We start from the raw sequence: 20,338 nt of genomic DNA, 5'->3' as shown, positions 1-20,338 counted from the left end.
ATAACATTATTTAGAGTGGATCGGTAAGTTTATCAGCAGGGAAGCAGAAGCTGCTCTGCAGGATCTCCCCTCTTCCCCTCATCTGGGAGGAACTTAACCTGGAGCCATGAGCGGCAGGTGGTGAGAGGACACTGTCTCCTTCTCGAGCCACTGGATGTCCCCGGTTGGACACGTCTGCTTTGTCCACTGGCCAATAAAGCTCAGCTTCCTATGAGATGTGCTCTTCATCAAGGCCACTCTGCTGTTTCACCACTGGAAATAAAGTCATTTAGATAAAATGTGTTGAATGCAGTTTGATTATTAATGTTGATTGTTAGGTCTAGGATCCACAGCTCTACTTGAAAGTGGTTGACATGGCTGCAGTTTAGTGGCACCGTGGAGAAATTTTAATTATTTGAGCAAAAATCAATGTTTCGGGGATTGTTGGGGCCTCTTAAAATTTAAAGATAGTGTTAGAAACCACTCAGTGTGCCCACAGATCAGGCAAATCTGATTTGTTGTTTCATTATTTCGGTTTGAAGACGGCTATTTAAAGCTGCTTTTGCAAAAAATGTCCTTCAGTTTTAGAATTTCTAAATAGCTGTTAAATAATCATATATGAGGATCATTCAGACCAATATTTCTTTCTAACTATTTCTAGCTTCTTGTTCACAAATAATCCCTATACACACCTTTGCTTTATTTTAGAGGCACAAATAAAATTTAACAGGATAAAGCTGCATGCCCGCCAGTCAGTAGATAAAGGGACATTTTTTGTCTTTGTTGTAGCCCACCTTTGGGATTATATAGCCATTGAACCAAGCAAGAGCACTGCTGCAGGCTGGAGAAGCAGATGGCTCTGTCAGCGGGTGCAAACACAAAGAGGGAATATGCTGCAACATATAATATCAGCTGGAAAAAAAAAGGTGTAATAAAGGAGCTGATGTGTACATTTAAACTAAATCCCTTCTTTCTAATGGAAAGAACATTTTCCATGTCTAAACAGCAAAGTAGAGGGAGGAGGTTTAATATCCTGGCTGCCCAAACCCCCAGGAGGACCATATGGATGTCATTAGAGGACACGCCAGGAGAGGTTTTTCCCTGTCCACCCATCCTTCCTCCCCGGGTGAATTTAAATCAACTCGGTCAGCATTCTGATCCTTATCATTTATTAATGTGTGCTTTTCATCCGCGAGAGCCACGTGTCCGGGGAGGCGAGAGTGCATTAGCATATATCTGTGTTGGCGTGTCAGGGGGATGCACCGATCAGCTCCAGTATTGTCATGTTAATGCGGGGCTACAAATTAAACTAGGACCTCTCAGGGTTTATTGAATTTAATGGCTTCCAGTTACACATATGTTGCAGTATGTGTTCTGCTAGTGGAGCTGTATTTAGAAATGACAGGCTTTTTTGGTACAAAATATGTACTTAATGGTACATTTGTCCAAAAATCTCTTTCTGATGGTGTTATATGCACAGCAAACACTGCAATGGTGCTTGTAGGGCTATTTAAAATTACATTGACAGTTGGAGAAGATACTGTAAGAAACAAAATAACAGTAAATCTAGGGTTACATTTTCCAGCCTGGCATTTCCATGAGTGTGTATGTGAGCCAAAAATAAATGACTGGAAGAGCAGGTAAGAGCTTTTTACAATACTGTAGCACACACAGCGTTGTAGAAAATAATAATAAAACCATGTAATGTATGTTTAAACACAATTTATTTACTTGCAAGTGTGCAGTTTGTATAGACTCTAAAGTATGCTGTAAAGCATATGTCCAGCTAGTTTAAAGAGCTCGTCAGCTGAAAAATCAGATCTCCTAGACTAGCTGTGGGAATACCTTCTTTTGTTAAATGGCTACAGAACATCATGATCTTGTCATGCATCTTTCTACGTTTGCCTCCAGCCATGTATATGTGTGCGCGTGTCTGTTTGTGTGTGCACATGTCAGCCTGCATTGATTTATCCCGTCTAACAGGGAGGAGCAATTCACTCAGGGGTTTCAGAGGAAGCCACATCCAATAAAGCCTTTAAGCTGAGTGGCCTCTTGGGATCTTTCCTGTCTATCGAATGGCTCCGGTGTATTTTTAACTGGTTAGAAAAAGCTGTGGTTAGTCCTAAAGTTGCAGAACTGAAGCGATCTGATGCAATGGGGATTAGGAAGTATTTCATCTTATAAATAAAACCCCATCATGGAGTTTTAACGGTTGCTCAAATGAGACTGTGACTCTTTGGGGCGTCACATTTAGAAGCTACAAGAGGTTTTTCTTGTTTACTGCATGTTTTTAATATAGAGCTGCATAATGTATCAAATCGCAACATCAAAATCGCAAAGGGCTGCTAACCCTAACGACACATACACTGACGAAAAATGATAATAGTATGGAAAGCTGGCTAGGAAAAGAAACAACATGAAATTTGACAAAAGCATTCTGAAATGCAAAAAACACAAAGCTGAACACAAAAATGACCACTGTGAGCAAATAAAATTGCTTCAAGCTATTTAATTTAATCAGTCAGTCAGTCATTTTCTACCACTTATTCCATAGTGGGTCGCGGGGGAGCTGGTGCCTATCTCCAGCAGTCTATGGGCGAGAGGCAGGGTACACCCTGGACAGGTCGCCAGTCCATCGCAGGGCAACACACAAACAACCATGCACACACTCATTCATACACCTAAGGAGAATTTAGAGAGACCAATTAAACTAACAGGCATGTCTTTGGACTGTCGGAGGAAGCCAGAGTACCCGGTGAGAACCCACGGGGAGAACATGCAAACTCCATGCAGAAAGAACCCCAGCTGGGAATTGAACCTACGACCTTCTTGCTGCAAGGCAACAGTGCTACCAACTGCACCACCGTGCAGCCCCAATATTTACTTCGTCATGTTCTATTGCCTTTCACATTTTTTTGTTGATTAATATTATTAGATTTTATTTATTTATTTTTTGTCTTTCAAATTTTTAAGAATGTCATATAAACACCATTATACCAACAAGATGTTGCGTATTTCTAATTAAACACTGATAGATATCTTAATAAACTTAATACAAACTGAAAATCCTTCATTTTTATTCATTTTATGGGAAATGATTTGGGTCCCAATAAATGTGCTGGTAAGAAGAAATTAAATTAGAAGATGGATTTTTCTAAAATAAGAATATTAGTATAATTTTATGCTGCTTCAATAAAATACTAATTCAAAAGTGGTCCCGGTAATGGCATAGGGGCTGTTACATACTGACCATAGTTTGATAAAAAAAAAACAATTATGAGATATAAACAAGCAAAGAAATATATTAAATTAAATTAAATTTGAAACCTCCACAAAATGAAGTGACAAGACAAAGACGAGAGTAAAACAACCATAAAGAGAGTTAAAACATGTTTTCTCATTATGTTTAGAATTTTTTTAATTATGTTTGGGTTATTTTATTTAGTTCAAATGCCCTACATGTCTTTTCTCTATAGATTGCTTTGGGTTTCTTAAGCTTAAAACCTCCTAAATCCTAAGCACATCAAATTAGATTAATTCATGGATGAAAAGTATTACCAAATTTACTAGTTTAAAAATACTAAGGTTATCAGACCATCCTTTTTAATAGAAAACTGGGGATTTTGGAGGAAATTCCTACTTTTATGTTCATGTATTTTTTCTCAGAATATCTAAGTTGGAAACATCTATGACAAATTAAAACTTACAAACTCACATACAGAGTCCAGTTAATTCACAGCTTTCTGTTCCTTTTTCACCCATTTAGGGTTCATTTCCAGGGAACTTGCACTTGGTTCTGGTGTTGCGTCCCAATACTTTGTTCCAGCGGACTCTCTCGGACTTCCTGTTCAAGTTCAACAGGGATGAGTTCAAAATGAAGGTGCCTGTATCACTTTGTTTTATTTGTTGTAATTTATTGCTTCTTTCCTTTGTTCTCATTCCAGTTATTTTTTATGGCAATTTAAGAAGTAATATTCATTGTTGTGAGCCGCCTGTGTGCAGCGCTGGTTTTTGATATGGCCACATGGGCAGTTGCCCAGGGCGCATTAAACTGTGGTATAGAAGTACCAGATGACAAAAATAATAACTTTTAATTGGTTATGGGGAGACAGAAGGAGGGGCTCACCCAGGACACCATTCACTCATTGTGTGTTTTCTTTCAGGTGGTGATGCTGAGTACAGTGACTGAGCTCCATGCTTATATCGACCCGGGACAACTGACCACAGAGCTGGGAGGCACACAGGAATACTGCCATGACAGCTGGATCTCCCACCGCACTGTATGCCAACACAAATGTGTTGCATTTTCTGCACAGTTGGTGTTATAGTACATGTTTTTGAAATGCTTCTTCTCCTTCACAGGCCATCGAGGCGTTCGCCCTGATGGTGAAGACCGTTGCACAGACCCTGCAAGCGTTTGGCACTGAGCTTGCAGAAACAGAGTTACCCAACGATGCAGAGGCCACCATCGACCTGCTGCACAAACACACGCTGAAGAAAAACACAATGAAGGTCAACAATCACCTCCCTCTTTTCATAAATATTTGAGAAAGCATTGTATTTACTTAGATCTAGGGAAAGCAGTTTGTGTATGCCTGTGTTTGGTATACATGATACCATGAAATCTTGCCGCACTAGTTGAACACTCCTATTAGCTACGTTTTCTGCTAACTAGTAGTGGAAGAAGACCTAGTCAGCACTGGATGCCCTGACTTTACATGTACAATTAAAATGGCTTCAATTAGTCTTTTAGCTGCAATATAAATGGTGTTACTACCCTGCCAGTAAACCTTTTCAGCTGTATTCGTTTCACTCAAGAACTAGTAAGATTGTAAAAGGTTCAATTTGTTAGCTAGGTACATTTTTACATGGCACTATTCAGCTAACTAAAAGCTATTTTTGCCCACTGATGACTCTTAAAATTGTGTAGATTACATAAAAATTTAGATTTTTTTAAGCAGATTAATTAACTGGTTTGAAGAAGAGTAACTCATTTGTTGTAGTCATTGACTTCTGCTCTAAAAAAACACGGTAATTGGAATATTGTGCTAATGGTGCAACACTTTAGGGGGAGTACTAGGATTTCATCTCCTACTAATTGGATAAAAGTGTTACAAGTAAGAGTATTTTTTGAAACAGAGCACAAAAATAGTGAATTATTGTGGGCAAATGTGTAACTAGTGCTGTTTAGTAATATATGATGGCTGATATCTAGAATATTATACTTTATCAGCTGCACTGGTGAGAATTACTTATGCAGCTAGTTACCTAGTGTGAAATTCTCTTTCCAATTTCTAGGAGGACCTGAAGGTGGCGCTGTCTCAAGGAAGGCGTCTGTTGGCTTGTATCAATGAGCCTCTACAGACAGATCCTGAATACAACATGACACAAGATGAAATGGAGAACCTGGCTACTGTTCAGAGGTGCATGAACGGACGAATACATCCACAGTAGTTCATTTTTCCATGACCAAGCAAATGCACCTTTTCTCACATCCTGTTTCCTTATTTATTTACCTATGTTTCAGACTTCTGGGTCAGCTGGATGAAACGGAGACAGCATTCGATGATTTCTGGGAACGTCACCACACTAAGCTGGAGCAGTGTTTGCAGCTCCGCCACTTTGAAAAGCACTTCCGTGAAGTTAGTCAAGCTTCATCATAGGAGGCGTCGTTGTCCTACTCGCACCTAGAAAAGTAAACTTTTAAACAAAGACGTCTTCTTGTTTGTTAGGTGCGTCCCCAGCTTGATGTGGTGTCCGAGCGTCTGGTGGGTTTCTCCGAAGTCAGCATCAGTCCCGCCCATGCAGAGCATGTGCTGCGAGAGCTCAGCGGCCACGAGGACAAGGCTTGTGTAAGATCCCAGTACAAGGAAGATCCCAGCCAGAAACACACACTGCAAAGATGTAGTGTGAATGAAAACCCCTTTAAAAAAACCACAGACATATAGCTAAAGGTTAAAGATGTACATTTTAAATCAACATCTCTATGTTCATAGGAGTGCAGTACAGTTCCTTGCAGAAGTATTCACACATCATGACCATTTTCACATTTTGTCTTCACGTTACAACCACAAACTTCTATGTGCTTTATTATGATTTGATGTGAAATACGAAAACCAAATGGTGCATAAATGTGTCATAAAGAAAAAAAGGTACATGAAAGTGTGGAAGAAGCCAGCATTTTCTACTTTCACTAATTACCTAAGCAACTCACCCAATCAGTAAATATAATCTCTGTGTAAATCCAGCTGTTCTGTGAAGGTCTCAGAGGTTTGTTGGAGAACATTTGTGAATAAGTAGCATCATGCAGACCAAGGAGCACAGAGCACAGGTCAGGTGATGGAGTTTAAAGCAGATTTAGGATATAAAACAATATCCTAAGCTTTAAACATCCCAGGACGCACTGCTCAGTCCAACATTTCAAAACTACCAAAACATGGCCACCCACTTAACTAACAGGTTGGGCAAGGAGAGCATTACTCATAGAAGCAGGCAAGAAGCTCATGGTACCCTTAGGAGGAGCTGCAGAGATCCTCAGCTCAAGTGGGAGAACCTGTGGACAGGACAACTATTAGTCGAGCACTCCAGAAATCTAGCCTTTATGAAAGAGTGGCAAGAAGAAAGCCAGGAGAAGTCCAATGTAAAGTTTGCCACCAGTAGAGTGAGGGACACAGTACACATGTGGAGGTTGCGTTTGTTGTGTTAAATTATTCCTGCAATCACACTGAACACACCATCTCCACGGTAAAAGATTGTGGTGGTACCATCATGCTATGGAGATACTTTTTCTTCAGCAGGGACAGGGAAGCTGTTAAGAGTTGAGGGGAGGATAGATGGAGGTAAAAACCTGTTAGAACCTGCAAAGGAGATTTGAGGATGAGTGGGGGGGTCACCCGACAGCAGGACAACAGCCCTAAACATACATCCAGAGTTACAATGAAATTGTTTAGATCAAACCATATTAAAGTGTTTCGATGGCCTAGTCAAAGTCTGACAGAATTTCAATTTAGAGTCTGTGACAAGATTAGAAAATTATCTATCACAGATGCTCTCCATTGAATCTCACTGAGCTTGAGCTTCTTTTCCTTCCACTTTCAAATTATTTCGTATTTTATTCTTGTCCATCACATAAAATCCCAATAAAGTACTTTGAAGGTTTCCTATTTTGTTGTTTTTCCACAACAAAATAGGAAAAAGTTCAAGGACCATCTGTATTTTTGCAAGGCACCGTATGCATAATTTTCAACATTTCAGAGAGGTTCCTCTTACTGTTTATTAGCAGTCAGCTGAACACTGAGCCTTGAAGCATATGTGGAAGAGTTCAGGTGGAGCTGAAAGCCTCCTGTTGGCTAAGCAAGTTTGTTTTTAAGCTAACTAACACATCAACAACATTGCTGACAAGTTTCAGTCAAAATAAAAACCCAAAGGCAGATTTATTGGAATTAAAACAATAATTGACGCTTCAGCCTCAGTCAGTAATGAACAAATGCTAGTGGTTCATCTAAAGATTGCATTAACACCATTTTGTTTCCTTATACAGACTGATATCATCTGATGCTAATATGGCATGTCCCTGTTGTGTTTTATTAGGAGCTGATGGATCTCGCCCTGTCTCTGGCCAGCGAAGGGGACAGACTGATAGAAAACTCTCACTATGCCGAGGACTGCATCAGGCCAAAGTGCATCGAGCTGAGAGGAGTGTGTGAGGAGATCGGCTCTACTCTGAGGAGCAAGAAGAACCTCTTGCTCAGAGCCATGGAGCTGCACCACGCCCTGGAGAAGGTACGAGTACAAAGTAAGGCTCAGGAATTCAAAAAATCAGGATGAAGTGCTAAAAATCTTTTTCTTGCAGGCATTCCAGTGGTGTGAGGATGGCATCTTCCTGTTGGCTAACCAGCCAGTGGACCGCTGTCAGTCTCAGGATGGAGCTGAGGCGGCTCTGCAAGAACTGGAGCGATACTTGGACACTGCAGCTGTTCACACCATCACAGACCGCAGCGCCATCTGCTGTCAGTACGAGGCTGTGCTCAATCCTCAACTCGGGGTCAGTGGAAAGTTTTGATTTAACATTTCTTCTGAGAATTTATCAAAACATTATACTTGAAAAAGTCACCTTACTGCAATATATCTAACAGTATTAAGCTTCTGCTCTTCTTGTATCAGGACCGCATAGATAAAGTTTTCCAGAAGCAAAGTTCTGTCCAGGAGATGTTTGAGAAGAGACGAGTTAGCCTGAAGAAACTTGCTGCCAAGCAAACTAGACCAGTCCAGCCAGTAGCACCGAGACCTGAGGTCAAGTCTCCGCTTTCCTCTCCCAGTAAGTCTTCATTAAATAAATGCATACAGCTATAAATGTGTGAATAAAACAAACATATTTGTAAATGTTAAAAGGAATACTCTGCTTTCCAGATCCAGAGAGAAAAGAGGGGAGATACTCAGCAGATGGTGCCCTCTGTAAAAAGGTAAATGCATAATTGTGATTTATTTTTCTGTCAGATTCCTGTTTTTGTCATGTTACAACTACAAGTTCTAACTTCAGAGTACTTTATCTGGATTATACATCACAAAGTAACACAAAGCAGCTCATAACTCTGAAGTGAAGGAAGAAGTTTAGATGGTTTTCACAAGAGGAATTAGATCTGGACTCTGACTGGGCCATTCTCACCCATAAGCATCCATTGATCTAAACCAGTTGTTTAACATTAAGTGCACCCAAGGTAAATACCTATAACATTTAGGTATAAAACTGACACTGTGTGATTGGTTAAATGATTCAGTGTATTAAGGTATTCTGGTTTTACTCTGAAGCTCAGATTTCCCAGTTTTCTCACTACAGACAGCTCAACTCGGACTGGTGGTACTTTTCCCACACTGTGAGAACCATGGATCTAGACCAGGGATCAGCAACCTTTACAATCCAAAGATCCACTTTTACCCTTGGTCCTACAAAGTAAACATTGTCTAGAGCCACAAAAGCCACATGAGCCATAAAAAGACAGTTTATCGAGAAATAAATACAGATCCTGAACTGGTGAAACTGAACGGGAAAAAAACAAACAAATAGTTTGCAACCAACTCCTCAGCCTATTCCGTCAACTTTGAACAGCCTTTCTGCTGAGGAAAGCATCCCCACAGCATGATGCTGCCACAACCATGTGTCCTTTTCTTTCCATTTCGCAGTTAAACACCACTTTGTGTTGGTTTGTTCATTAAATCCCAATAAAATACACTGAAGCACTATAAAGCACTGTATCTATAGGGATTTCTTCTTACAGCTCAGCAACACGTCTGTAAATATTTACTGTGTGCACATTTCCAGGGGGAGTCTCCTGTACACAATAGTTGCACAAGGCATGCTTCCCTTTCAGAAGAAGAGGAAAACCTTGCAGTACTTCGTCGGTAAGTGCTCACAGGTCCTCCCCAGGATTTCTTCATGAATTGTCATTTAATAAGCCGTTATTCGCCACCTTTAGATATGGGTTAGGGATCTATAACACCATGGCTACAACCCAACAGCAGCTTGGCTAACGTAGATCAGTCTGAAAGCTTTGTTTTTACTGTCTCCTTGGCTTCCAGGCACGTGATGAATGAGCTGCTGGAGACAGAGAGGGCGTATGTTGAGGAGCTTCTGTGCGTGCTGGAGGTGAGTGCAGTCATTTACCCACAACCCAGCAAAAGAAGCCGGATCCATCCCATCCCTGTGTTAACTTGGTGATTTTCTGTGCAGGGTTATGCAGCAGAGATGGACAACCCCACCATGGCTCACCTCATCCCAAGCAACCTGCAGAGCAAGAAGGACATCCTGTTTGGGAACATGCCTGAAATTTATCAGTTTCATAAGAGGTACACTTTTCTCAGCGTGCTTTTTTTTGTTTTTGTTTGTTTAAACTTGAATCAATGCTGTTTTTAATAATCAGGGCTTTTCTTCTTTCTCTTCAGGACTTTCCTGAAGGAGCTTGAAGAGTACACAGACTTCCCAGAACTTGTAGGCCGGTGCTTTTTAGAACGGGTAAGGTTCTCTCTGGAAAACATTTGCGTTACTGAAGAACTCACCTATTACATGTTGCTCTGTTGCTGTTTCCCTGCAGATGAAAGACTTGCAGATCTACGAGGCTTATTGCCAGAATAAACCTCGCTCAGAGAGCTTGTGGAGACAATGCTCAGATTGTGCCTTCTTCCAGGTTTGCCCCCTTTTCCACAGCAACACCTTCCTTTAGCTGCTGTCTTTAGGGAGCAATACAGCTTAAGTGTCTTAACTGAGTTTTGTTTTGTGGATCTAGGAGTGCCAGAAAAAGCTGGAACATAAACTTGGTTTGGACTCCTACCTCCTCAAGCCTGTCCAGAGAATTACAAAGTACCAGCTACTACTAAAAGTGAGCAACACACATGCTTTACATTAAGGTTTTGGTTGAAGCTTTAAATAAGACAAACATGGGCCAGTATTACTCACTGTGTGCTCCTTTTGGTTTGCAGGAGTTGTTGAAGTACAGTAAGGGCTGTGATGGTGCCAGTGACCTACAGGAAGCTCTGTCCTCCATCCTGGGAATCCTAAAAGCTGTCAATGACTCCATGCATCTCATTGCCATCACAGGATATGAGGTGTGCCGAATACCAGCAAAGCTTTTACTCAGGCTTGTGCAGCACTTCATTTTTTTAGTCACAATTCATTTAACAAAGTCTGGGTATTTTATACAGTGCCTTACCTTAAGTATTCCCCATTCTTCCTTCCAAAACTGCTTAAATACCTTAATTCAATCAGTTAAAGTGGATGAAGAGTCTCAGTAGGATTTAGGGATTCCCACAGCATGATGTTGCCACCGCCATGTTTGACCATCAGCTGTGTTCCATGTAGGTGTGCAGTTTTAGTTTTCGTACACACATAGAGCTTTGCATGTTGGCCAAATATTAATCTTTGGTCTCATTTGAACAGAGCAACTCCTTCCGTTTCTTTGCGGTGTTGCCTACATGAATTGTAACAAACTGCAAACTGGGTTTCTTTCAGCAATGGCCATCTTCTTGACCTTCTTCCAAGAAGGTCAGATTTGCAGAGTGCACTATTAGTTCCTGCTACACTTGCTCCTACACCCTCAAAGGAGGACTGTCAACATTTTCTTTATTTTTTTGGTTGATTAGGTTAGAAATGTGAGAATAAATATGTCTCCTTCACCATCTGTATTGATGGTTCCCTCTCCAGTGGATTGGTTCCAGTGTCCTCACTATTGCCAGTGTTTCACTGGCCTCCCGTAAGGTACCTACTTATTTAAAAAATGCTGTCATCCACCAGGTTTAGAAAAAAGATCCTTCTTCTTTGGCCATTACAGATCTATCTCCAGACTTATGTTTATTGCTCAGGATATGTTTTACAACTGACCCTGCTTTAAACTTTCTACCTCACCTGTCTGCTGGATTTACACAGACATGCCACATTATTCAGATTTTAATATGTGAAAGTTTCCGTTCTCTGCCCCTGCAGAAGGAAGCATTCCCACAACATGGTGCTGCCACCACCATGCCTGATTAAAATTACACTTCATAATCATATGCTCTTTTGTGTTGGTGTAGAGATAAGAATACTTTTGTAAGACACTGTTCATGAATCGCACAGAAATCAGAGTAAAACGTGTACTATAAACACATATTTTCTTCTTCTAGGGTAACCTCTCAGACCTAGGTCGTCTGCTGATGCAGGGCTCTTTCAGTGTCTGGACGGAGCATAAAAAAGGTCACGCCAAGGTGAAGGACCTGGCCAGGTTCAAGCCCATGCAGAGGCACCTGTTCCTGCACGAGAAGGCTCTGCTCTTCTGCAAAAGAAGGGAGGAGAACGGAGAGGGCTATGAGAAGGCTCCATCATATAGCTTCAAGCACTCACTAAGTGTAAGCTCATCCTGTTGTAATCTCAGTACAAAGTCCTTGTTGCAGATATCTTATCTATTTATGGGGTTCATTGTGCAGATGAGTGCAGTAGGCATCACTGAGAATGCTAAAGGAGACAACAAGAAGTTTGAGGTCTGGTGCAACTCCAGAGAAGAAGTGTTTATTGTTCAGGTAATAAATTAGCTGCCTCCACAGACCCTCCTGTATCTCTGCAGAATAAACATAGAGGAACAATGGTCTCGTTTTTACAGGCTGCGACTGCAGAGATTAAAACGGCATGGGTGAACGAGATCCGTAAAGTTCTGACTCAGCAGCTCAAAGCCTGCAGGGGTAGGCTTGTTTGCTTTTCTTTCTCCGTTTTGTCGCACAGCATGGCAGCTTCTCTCAGCAGCAAACTGTCGTATGTTTCAGATGCCACTCAGCAGAAGAGCTCAGACTCAGTTTCTCCAAATCCCACCAGCAATAACACCTCCATCTCTCTCAGGTTAGTGTGAAAGCATGCTCAGAGACAGAACGCTTGGAGAAAGTATTTGCACCCCTACAGTTTTCTTTTTGACCACTATTAAATATTTGAGATTAAACAAATGCGGTTTTTATTTATAAAGGAAGAAAAGCCATCAAAACCAACCTGTGTGAAAAAGTTATTTCCCTTTTTACTTAATAACTGGTTTTGCAATCAAACACGTGTCTTAAACGGCATTGAGTCTTTTAAGTCACAATGGGTTCATTTTAGCCCACTGTTCTTTGCTGAATTGTTTTTATTCAGCTACTTTATGGGGATTTTGAGCCTGAACTGCCTGTTGAAAGTGTGCAGTATATTTATCAGATTTAAGTCCAGGCTTGGACTAGCTCACTCCAAAACCTTCATTTTTTGAGTCATTGAGCAATGGACTTGCTGTTGTCTTTTAGATTGTCCTGCTGCATAACCTAAGTGCACTTTACCCTAAGTCACAGACTAATAGTCTTCCTCATTTTCTGCTATTTAGCTAAATTCATGGTTACATCATTACAGCGAGTCATCCCGACCCTGAAAGGGCAAAGCCATCACACTAACCACGTTTGACTGTCAGTATGATGGCCTTCTGGAGGGCTGTGTTGGTTTTTACACCAGATGTAATGGGACGCAAACTGGGTGACGAAGTCAGTCCATAAAATATTTTAGTTTTGGGGACCTTATGGGCCTTTTTTTTCTTTTGATCAGCAGTGGTTTTGGCTTTTGGTATCCCCCATGGAGGCTCATTTTCTTTCTTATTGTTGAATCATAAACTCTTGCCTTAGCCATGGCGTTGTAACCTTTACTAGACTGATGTATAATAATGACTCTGTTTCTCATCTGTTTTTGAATTTCTTTAGATCCAGGAATTATGTGTTGCTCTTTGAGATCTTTTAGTCTACTTCAAGTTTTATTACTTTTTCACATTGAAACAAGTTTATAATTAAAATTATCCTTTGAAAACTGCTTTTTGTATTGACTCAGGTTATGTCCTTCAAATATTAAATGTAATTTAGGACCTGAAATATGTAAGTGTGACAAAAAAACCAAAAACAAAACAGAAGAAATCTGCATGGTGAAATATTTTTTCAAAGCACTGTTTAAAGCTGCATCATTGTTTCCTTCAGCCCCTTTCGGAGCAGTGGCCAGAAGAACCAGAAGAAGCAGGATGAGAAGAAGGCTGAGTCAACCCCGACCGTAGAGGCTAATTCACCAAAACATAAAGGTGAATTATTGGTGCATCTTATTAAAAATAATCAGTTTTAGCTGCAGGGCTTTAAAAACATCCCCTATTTGTCTCTGCTAAAGGCTGCTCTGTCAACTCTTTGTAATCTCTATTTTTCTCCATCATCTTCATCTCCTCGGCTCCATTTGCTCTATTCTCGCCCCCCTTGTCTGCCTCCCATTTCAAACCATTGCCTCCAGATGAAGCTGTGACCAGCCCGACCACTGATAGGTCCTCAGTGGCTAAAAAGCGTTTTACTTTGCAGGGTTTCAGCAACCTCAAGAGTCCCAAAGGTAACATTAGAATCAACAACCTCATGAGTTTCAAGAGTGTTATAAAAACTGATGGTGGTGTGTTTTCACCCTATGCTAGAGGTATTCTGCCACCTGGTGGTGGAAGTGAAACAATTGGGCTTTTGCACTTCTTCTTTGCTCCTCTATGATTACATTTTTTCGCTCTCGACACACTTTGTTTCTGCTTCTCTTCACGCCGCTCCCTCTACTCCCCATCTGCACGCCCAGGCTCAGCTCTGAGTCCTGAGCACACCTCCAAACGCCACTCGGTCAAGAGCGACCCTACGCCATTTGGGTTCAAAGGTACATTCTTGTGCCATTGTAGCTGGGATATTTGGTTTTTAGAGGCCATCTTTCACTGTCCCATCCCTCCTCATTAGGGCGTCTCACTCTTGTGGAGTAATTGATTAGATTTCACCAGCGTCCTTTAGTTTCACATTTAATTTGTTCTTTATGTTTTATGTGAGCTGTATTGCTCCAAGACATACAGGAGCTTCTGTGCGTTAAATACGTTCATCATGAGCATATATGTCCTAATAAGTTTGGGCTTTTAATGGTTTATTTGAAAGGATTAGAACACATAGTTGGTCCAAGTTTCAACCATCAGAGCCAAACTGTCACCTGCAGAGGAAAGGAACTGGTTTGGATGTTCAAAAACAGCCCAGGAACCAATGAGGTTCAAGCCTCTACTACACAGGAACCTAATAAAACCCCTGTGTCACCGTCTACAGTGAGGTAAATCATGCTGTGGGGCCATTTTCCTGCCAGTCTAACGCTAAATAAATGGCCCTGATCTCAAGTCTGTTACAAACTGGTGAACTATGGCTAAAAGCCATCTCTGTACCAAGAAACCAACCAATTAAAATTAACTCTACCATTTCAGGGCAAATATACATCCAGAATTACGCCAGGGCCTTAACTGCTACCACAAGCACATCATTTCTTTGCAGATTGCTGAAAGTTTTACATTATATAATTATCCGCCCTGGAAAAAAGGTTCAAATAAATCCATAAAAGCCCAAAATTGCTAAAAGTTATCCGGATAAATCAGCAGGTTTCATGTCAATAATAACATTTTTACGTTGATGTAAAGGTCATTATTCCTGAGAGTCCCCTTTACTTCAGATTATCTTGCTAAAATCCCCTTGTACAAATCAAACAACTGTCTGGCTGCTTCCCTAACACTTCCTTCTGATCAATGTGGAACCAAACCCTAAAATGTCTGTTTAAAGCTTAAATTAACCACCAGACCATTTCACCCTCTCCACTGGCCTCTTGTCATTGATTCGCTGGCAGTTTCTTCCCCCTTTTTAGAGCCGGCTGCACGCAGCACTCTGAGCAGAGTCAAATGGATGAGTACGTCTAATCTGTTACAGAGCAAGCGGCAAGGTAACCCCGCTGCTTTAAGGTTTGAGGTTCAGCTACAGTGTGGGGAGGGGTTGCTGTGGTGGTGCTCCTTATGATGAAGTTAGCAACATATCAACCTTCCAAGTCATTTTTTCCTACATTAAGACTAGAGAAACAGTTTAGTGGGATTTGAAATGGTAATGCCTGCTTCACCATAAATAAGTTGTTGTTTTCTTCTTCCTATCTTGGGTGTTTTTTGGTGAACTTTTGCACCTTTTTAACTGCTCTGGTGTGTGCAGCAGCTAAGTTAAAAAATGTCAGACCTTGAACAAAATAAATTCTCATTTTTAGATCTGCTTGTTTCCTAGTTGATCTCTCACTATAAACTCATCTTCTCTGGGAGTTTGGGGCTGACCTTTATGTCTTTCACTCTGTGTTGGTGTCTTATTTTGAAAGTTTCTCCTAATGCGACTGTGACATTCAGTTTGTAACCACAAGCGTGACTATCTTTGACATTGTTTCTTTAATTTAACGTGGCGATGAGAATTGTTTTTTTTCCTGTTCGGATGTTGAAATTGGTCGCACAGGATGCAATCTGATGTCACATTCTGAGAGGAGCAAATTAAAATTTTCTTCTTTATGTCTCTAATTTATCTTTATCACCCCTTTACCATCTCACACGGACAGGCTGGAACAAGCCATCTCTCTCCATGGACGCCTCGGAGGAGAACGATGGCTTCTCCAGTGGAGAGGACCCTATGAACTCCGACACTGAGGATGAAGTAGTGAAAAAGCTGGTGAGCCTGGAAATGTTGGCATTCCTTAACCTTTATTGTGCTGTAAGAATATCATCATTGAAAATTTGTTGTTTTGTTTTTACCCTCAAGGCTCCAGGAAAGTACACTGTGGTAGCAGACTGCGAGAAGGCAGGTCCTCAAGAGCTGTCTGTCAAAAGTGGAGACATGGTCCAGCTAATCAGAGAAGGAGAGGAGGGACAATGGTAACAACCTTAATTTGAGGGTTACATGGCCTTGAAAAAATATTTAATTAATGTATTTTACTGGGATTTTATGGCGCATTCTTGTGATATAGTTTTCATATATTTTTACAAATATGTTTCTGCCAGCTTTGCACAGCAAGACTGAAGTTTGACTAGCTACCCCTGTCCCTACTGAAGCACAGTATCCCTACAGCATGATGCCGCCGCCACCATGCTTCACTTGGAGGGTGGTGCTTTCAGGGCGATTAGCAGTGTAATTTATCCACCACATATTGTGTTTTGGATGTAGGTGAAAAACCTCTAATTTAAGTCTCATCTGATCAGGATACCTTCTTGCAAATGTTTGCAGAGCTCCCTACATTGTCCGTGGAATACTACAAACAGGACTTGGTATTCCTCTTGCCACTCTTCTATAAAGTTCAGATTTATGGGGTGTGTAGCTAATGATTTCCCTATCGACAGTGTCTTTGACCTGAGCTGTGGATCTCTGCTGCTCCTCCAGAGTAACTCTGATGATTGCTTCCCTTTCCAGATCTGTCGGTTTACGTGTCTGACCATGCTTTGGTGCAGTTGTGTTGCACCCTTTCCATTTTCAGATGATGGATTGGACAGGCCGCTTTTCAAAAACAGCTATGCATCTTTTTCCTTCCACATCACAATCATGCACGGAGTTCGCAAAAGGACTAAAGAGATTTGGGGTCGTAAATTTGTGAAGTAAGATGTTCTATGTCAGACCTTTGCTGCTGCTGGTTAAAGTCTGTTTAATCCTCTGTAGGTTTGTGAAGAACCTTCGCAATGGTAAAGATGGCTGGGTGGCAGCTCCAAACCTCCTTAGCCTCATCTCCGAGTCCAAATCATCTCAATCACTCAGCAGCTCTGGTTGGTTACCATGATGGGAAATATATCCATTTCTCATTAACTATTTATTTAATATGGACTAAAGGTTGGTGTTGATTGCTTGCATGTTTGTCCTGCAGATGGCAGCGTCTCTGGGAACCTAAGCACCTCTTCCAGCTGCAGCGAGACCTACACCAGCTTCTCCGACATCAAACCCTGACCCAAGATCCTAGCCCCATTTCCGTCCCTCAATCTTTAAGTTATTTTCTACTTGCATCATGAAATCTGCAGCCGACTATGACAGGAGATCAGAATGTGTTTTTTCCATTTTGTTTTATTGACACAGGTACCTTTAAAGTTTTCTTGCACCTTACAATTCTAAGTTTCACAGTCATATCATGTGAGGCGTCATCTCCTGTCAGGTCTGCTTTAAAAATCCCAAAAGGCTTAAAAGCCTTCATTTACTGGACAGGTGTTCAGTGCCATAGCGTGATTATGTAGCATCTAAACAAACATTTTAAAGAATATCTGCTCTAAATGCAAAACCACTGGAGTCACACCCGGCCCCTTCAAGTTGAGGACATTGCAGATTCTTCTTCAGAGTTTGCACAGATGCTATTGAACAGGTATTTCTCCTATTACAACAGCTTTTGTGTCGGGCATTGATCGTACACTGTGAAAAGTGGCGGGTGGCTGCAACTAGAAACATGCTGGTGGCGCGTCCTGGGGTGAAAGTGGCCCCTGTTGTTCCTAGAACATGAAAGAGGTCTTAAAGCCCCGTTGTGTGTCTGTTTGGCACAAAAATACTGTGTTCCTCCCATATATTTACTGAATAAACAAAGATTTAGAGGTCTTGAAACGTTAATGTCACCAATCGCTCCACATCTTGCACTTCTCTACTTAAATACTGGCAGCTTGGACATCTAGATTTGTTTTTGTTTTTTTCTTATTTATTTTAAAACGGGGCCTCCCCTCTGAGCCGCTCTTCATTTTACATCTCAGGAAATCCTAGTGGTTGCTCTGTCAGGCAGGTGCAACTGCATACCTGCACATGTAGACTTTGTATGCACATTCCTGCCTGCTGGTTCAGAACAACTGTTACTGTAGCAGAAATATTAAAGGGGCAGGCCCAAGCCGATTAAGTGGCTATATAAACCATTTCCCAGCACTGTGTGACCATGACCCTCATCAACGCACGCTGAAATGGTCAAACGGCATCTGAAATCTCAATCAAATGCATTTCAGTTTGTTTTTCTGCCCCACCTGCACAATAGAAACCTTTGTCCTTGGTCTTTGCTCCCAGCCCCATTCAGGCATGTGACAGTAGCCACTTTTTTTTTTTTTTTTTATAAATAAAGCCAGACCTGCTCTTCATGTTTGAGGCAACATTTGTGCTCACCCAACATCTAACTGCGGCTGACCCCGTTAAGAAATTATGAAAAAGTGAGACTTTTTGTAGAGATTACACAGAAAGAGGAACATGTGCAGTTATAAACACTGAATCACACCCTCTCTCTAAGAGCAAACATGATTTTATATACCCCATATTTGTACTGTATCCACAAGGTGCTGTAAAATTCTCTCTTCCTTTATTTTTAATGCAGGGCGCTGTTGAACTTAGCTTAGCTCCACCCGTTTATTGCTCAGATTGGGCCTGACGTCTCTGTCAGTAAAGAGAAAGGAAGAAACAATCCTGCAGGGCTTTTAGTTTCAAACTGTGTGCGGCTGGCTGGCCTTATGTGTTCATAAATGTACCTCTTCTATTGATGTCACCTGTATACCTCATGCTGTTTTCCACAAGAGCACATATACTGTAAAGAAGAGTCTCTTTGTCTCAGCTTTTCACTCTTTGTGGCATGTTCCTCACACCTCCCCCATTTAAACCTAGAGAAAATATTTTTTACCTGGCACTGTTCATACATTATGAGAGTTTATTTTCTGCCCTCTTTAAGAAAGCTGACACGGGCACTAAACTTGTCAGGGTTTGATCACGGTCACACCATAAAGTTAAATGAATCATTTGTACTTCTGAGTCTGAGGCTGGAAGAAATGAGAAATGGGGTTATATTTTGTACTTTTCTGTTTTATGCAGCACATTGCGGCAACCACTGTCTTAATTTTCTGATGGTATATCTACTGTGTATGATGGTGAAATAAAAATGTTATAATGAGACATATATGTATATTTGTAAATATGTATTCTGACTTGTATGTACAATTAAAGCAGCTTTAATAAAGTCTGAGATTGTTTCCTCAACTGGATTTCATATTTACATGAGTATACCATGAATTTTATTTATTTTGATACAGATGGGTACTCCACTTGAGTTGAACCAAACGGAAAGCTAGGGTGGACAGTTTTCTAATTGTTAGCGATGTTTTTGTCCTTTGAGTAGATGCACTTTTCAAATTTTCTCACCTAATTCCTTAACGTTATCATCACAGTGAAACTCATCCCTGGCTTTTTTCTCATAACCTTAACTACAACCTACGGTTATAAGTCATTGAATTATACAATGTTTATCACTCTATGCACGGCAATAAACTGGAGAGAGTAATGTCATGCATGAACTGCAAATTGATTTGGGCTGTTGACACTGAAGCGACACATATGGTGTTATGTGTAAACTGCTCTGTGGTGGTGTACTTTTTATGTACAGAAATTTGCTCAGCAGACTGACTGCAGCGGGGAAGAAATGGTTCTGGTGGCGTAAAGTTTAAATGGGCCAGGGTCGTCATTAGTAATGACGCTGGTGGTGTCGACCGCAACCTTCAGGAGTTTAACAGACTGGTGACCAGATGTGCAGCTCTTGGTGTACAGGGAGAATAGAAGCGGAGAAAGGAAGTAACCTTGGAGTGGATCCAGTATTGAGGTTGAATGGTCAGATACATGCTGCCCCAGCCTCATAAATTGTCATCGGTCAGGGAGTCTGTAATCCACCTGCACAGGGGGTCAGGCACGTTCAGCTGGGAGAGCTTGTCTCTAAGCAAAGCAGGGATGATATTGAAGGCAGAGCTGAAACCCACAAACAGTACCCTGGTATAGGATCCTGGGGAGTCCAAGGATGAAGTTTAGAGCCATCTTTACTGTGTTGTCTGCAGGCCACTGTAGGTGAACTGTGGGGGATCCAGGAAAGAGTCTGTGATGGTTTTGAGGTGAGTCAAGACAAGGTGTTAAAAAGACTTCATGACCACAGAAGTCAGGGTGACAGGTCGGTAGTCATTTAGACCTGTGATTGTCTTTATGGGGACGATGGCTGAGGTCTGGAAGCAGACTGGCACATAACTGG

General features: G+C 41.3%; 1 protein-coding gene across 10 annotated transcripts in view; it reads left to right on the top strand.

The window, feature by feature from the left end:
* Positions 1-19,305, top strand: part of mcf2la (mcf.2 cell line derived transforming sequence-like a) — a 63,845-nt gene extending 44,540 nt beyond the window's left edge. For 6 of the 10 annotated variants that reach the window (XM_047355397.1, XM_047355396.1, XM_047355399.1 and 3 more), the window contains 29 exons: positions 3,746-3,859; positions 4,143-4,259; positions 4,342-4,491; positions 5,278-5,402; positions 5,507-5,621; positions 5,712-5,831; positions 7,570-7,761; positions 7,832-8,023; positions 8,143-8,296; positions 8,389-8,441; positions 9,299-9,378; positions 9,556-9,622; positions 9,707-9,822; positions 9,919-9,988; positions 10,068-10,160; positions 10,260-10,352; positions 10,453-10,578; positions 11,632-11,853; positions 11,932-12,024; positions 12,105-12,183; positions 12,265-12,337; positions 13,474-13,571; positions 13,772-13,864; positions 14,093-14,167; positions 15,179-15,253; positions 15,899-16,008; positions 16,099-16,211; positions 16,987-17,090; positions 17,189-19,305. In XM_047355397.1, coding sequence (XP_047211353.1) covers positions 3,746-3,859; positions 4,143-4,259; positions 4,342-4,491; positions 5,278-5,402; positions 5,507-5,621; positions 5,712-5,831; positions 7,570-7,761; positions 7,832-8,023; positions 8,143-8,296; positions 8,389-8,441; positions 9,299-9,378; positions 9,556-9,622; positions 9,707-9,822; positions 9,919-9,988; positions 10,068-10,160; positions 10,260-10,352; positions 10,453-10,578; positions 11,632-11,853; positions 11,932-12,024; positions 12,105-12,183; positions 12,265-12,337; positions 13,474-13,571; positions 13,772-13,864; positions 14,093-14,167; positions 15,179-15,253; positions 15,899-16,008; positions 16,099-16,211; positions 16,987-17,090; positions 17,189-17,268 — 3,192 coding nt within the window. In that variant the 3' untranslated portion in view covers positions 17,269-19,305. The remainder of the gene's footprint in view (positions 1-3,745; positions 3,860-4,142; positions 4,260-4,341; positions 4,492-5,277; positions 5,403-5,506; positions 5,622-5,711; positions 5,832-7,569; positions 7,762-7,831; positions 8,024-8,142; positions 8,297-8,388; positions 8,442-9,298; positions 9,379-9,555; positions 9,623-9,706; positions 9,823-9,918; positions 9,989-10,067; positions 10,161-10,259; positions 10,353-10,452; positions 10,579-11,631; positions 11,854-11,931; positions 12,025-12,104; positions 12,184-12,264; positions 12,338-13,473; positions 13,572-13,771; positions 13,865-14,092; positions 14,168-15,178; positions 15,254-15,898; positions 16,009-16,098; positions 16,212-16,986; positions 17,091-17,188) is intronic. The other 4 variants (XM_047355398.1, XM_047355401.1, XM_047355400.1 and 1 more) reach the window with 4 other exon arrangements.
* Positions 19,306-20,338: the final 1,033 nt, after the last annotated feature.

Source organism: Girardinichthys multiradiatus, chromosome 24, assembly GCF_021462225.1.
Source record: "Girardinichthys multiradiatus isolate DD_20200921_A chromosome 24, DD_fGirMul_XY1, whole genome shotgun sequence".
Taxonomy (NCBI): Eukaryota; Metazoa; Chordata; class Actinopteri; order Cyprinodontiformes; family Goodeidae; genus Girardinichthys; species Girardinichthys multiradiatus.
This window is presented reverse-complemented; position numbering and strand designations above follow the sequence as displayed.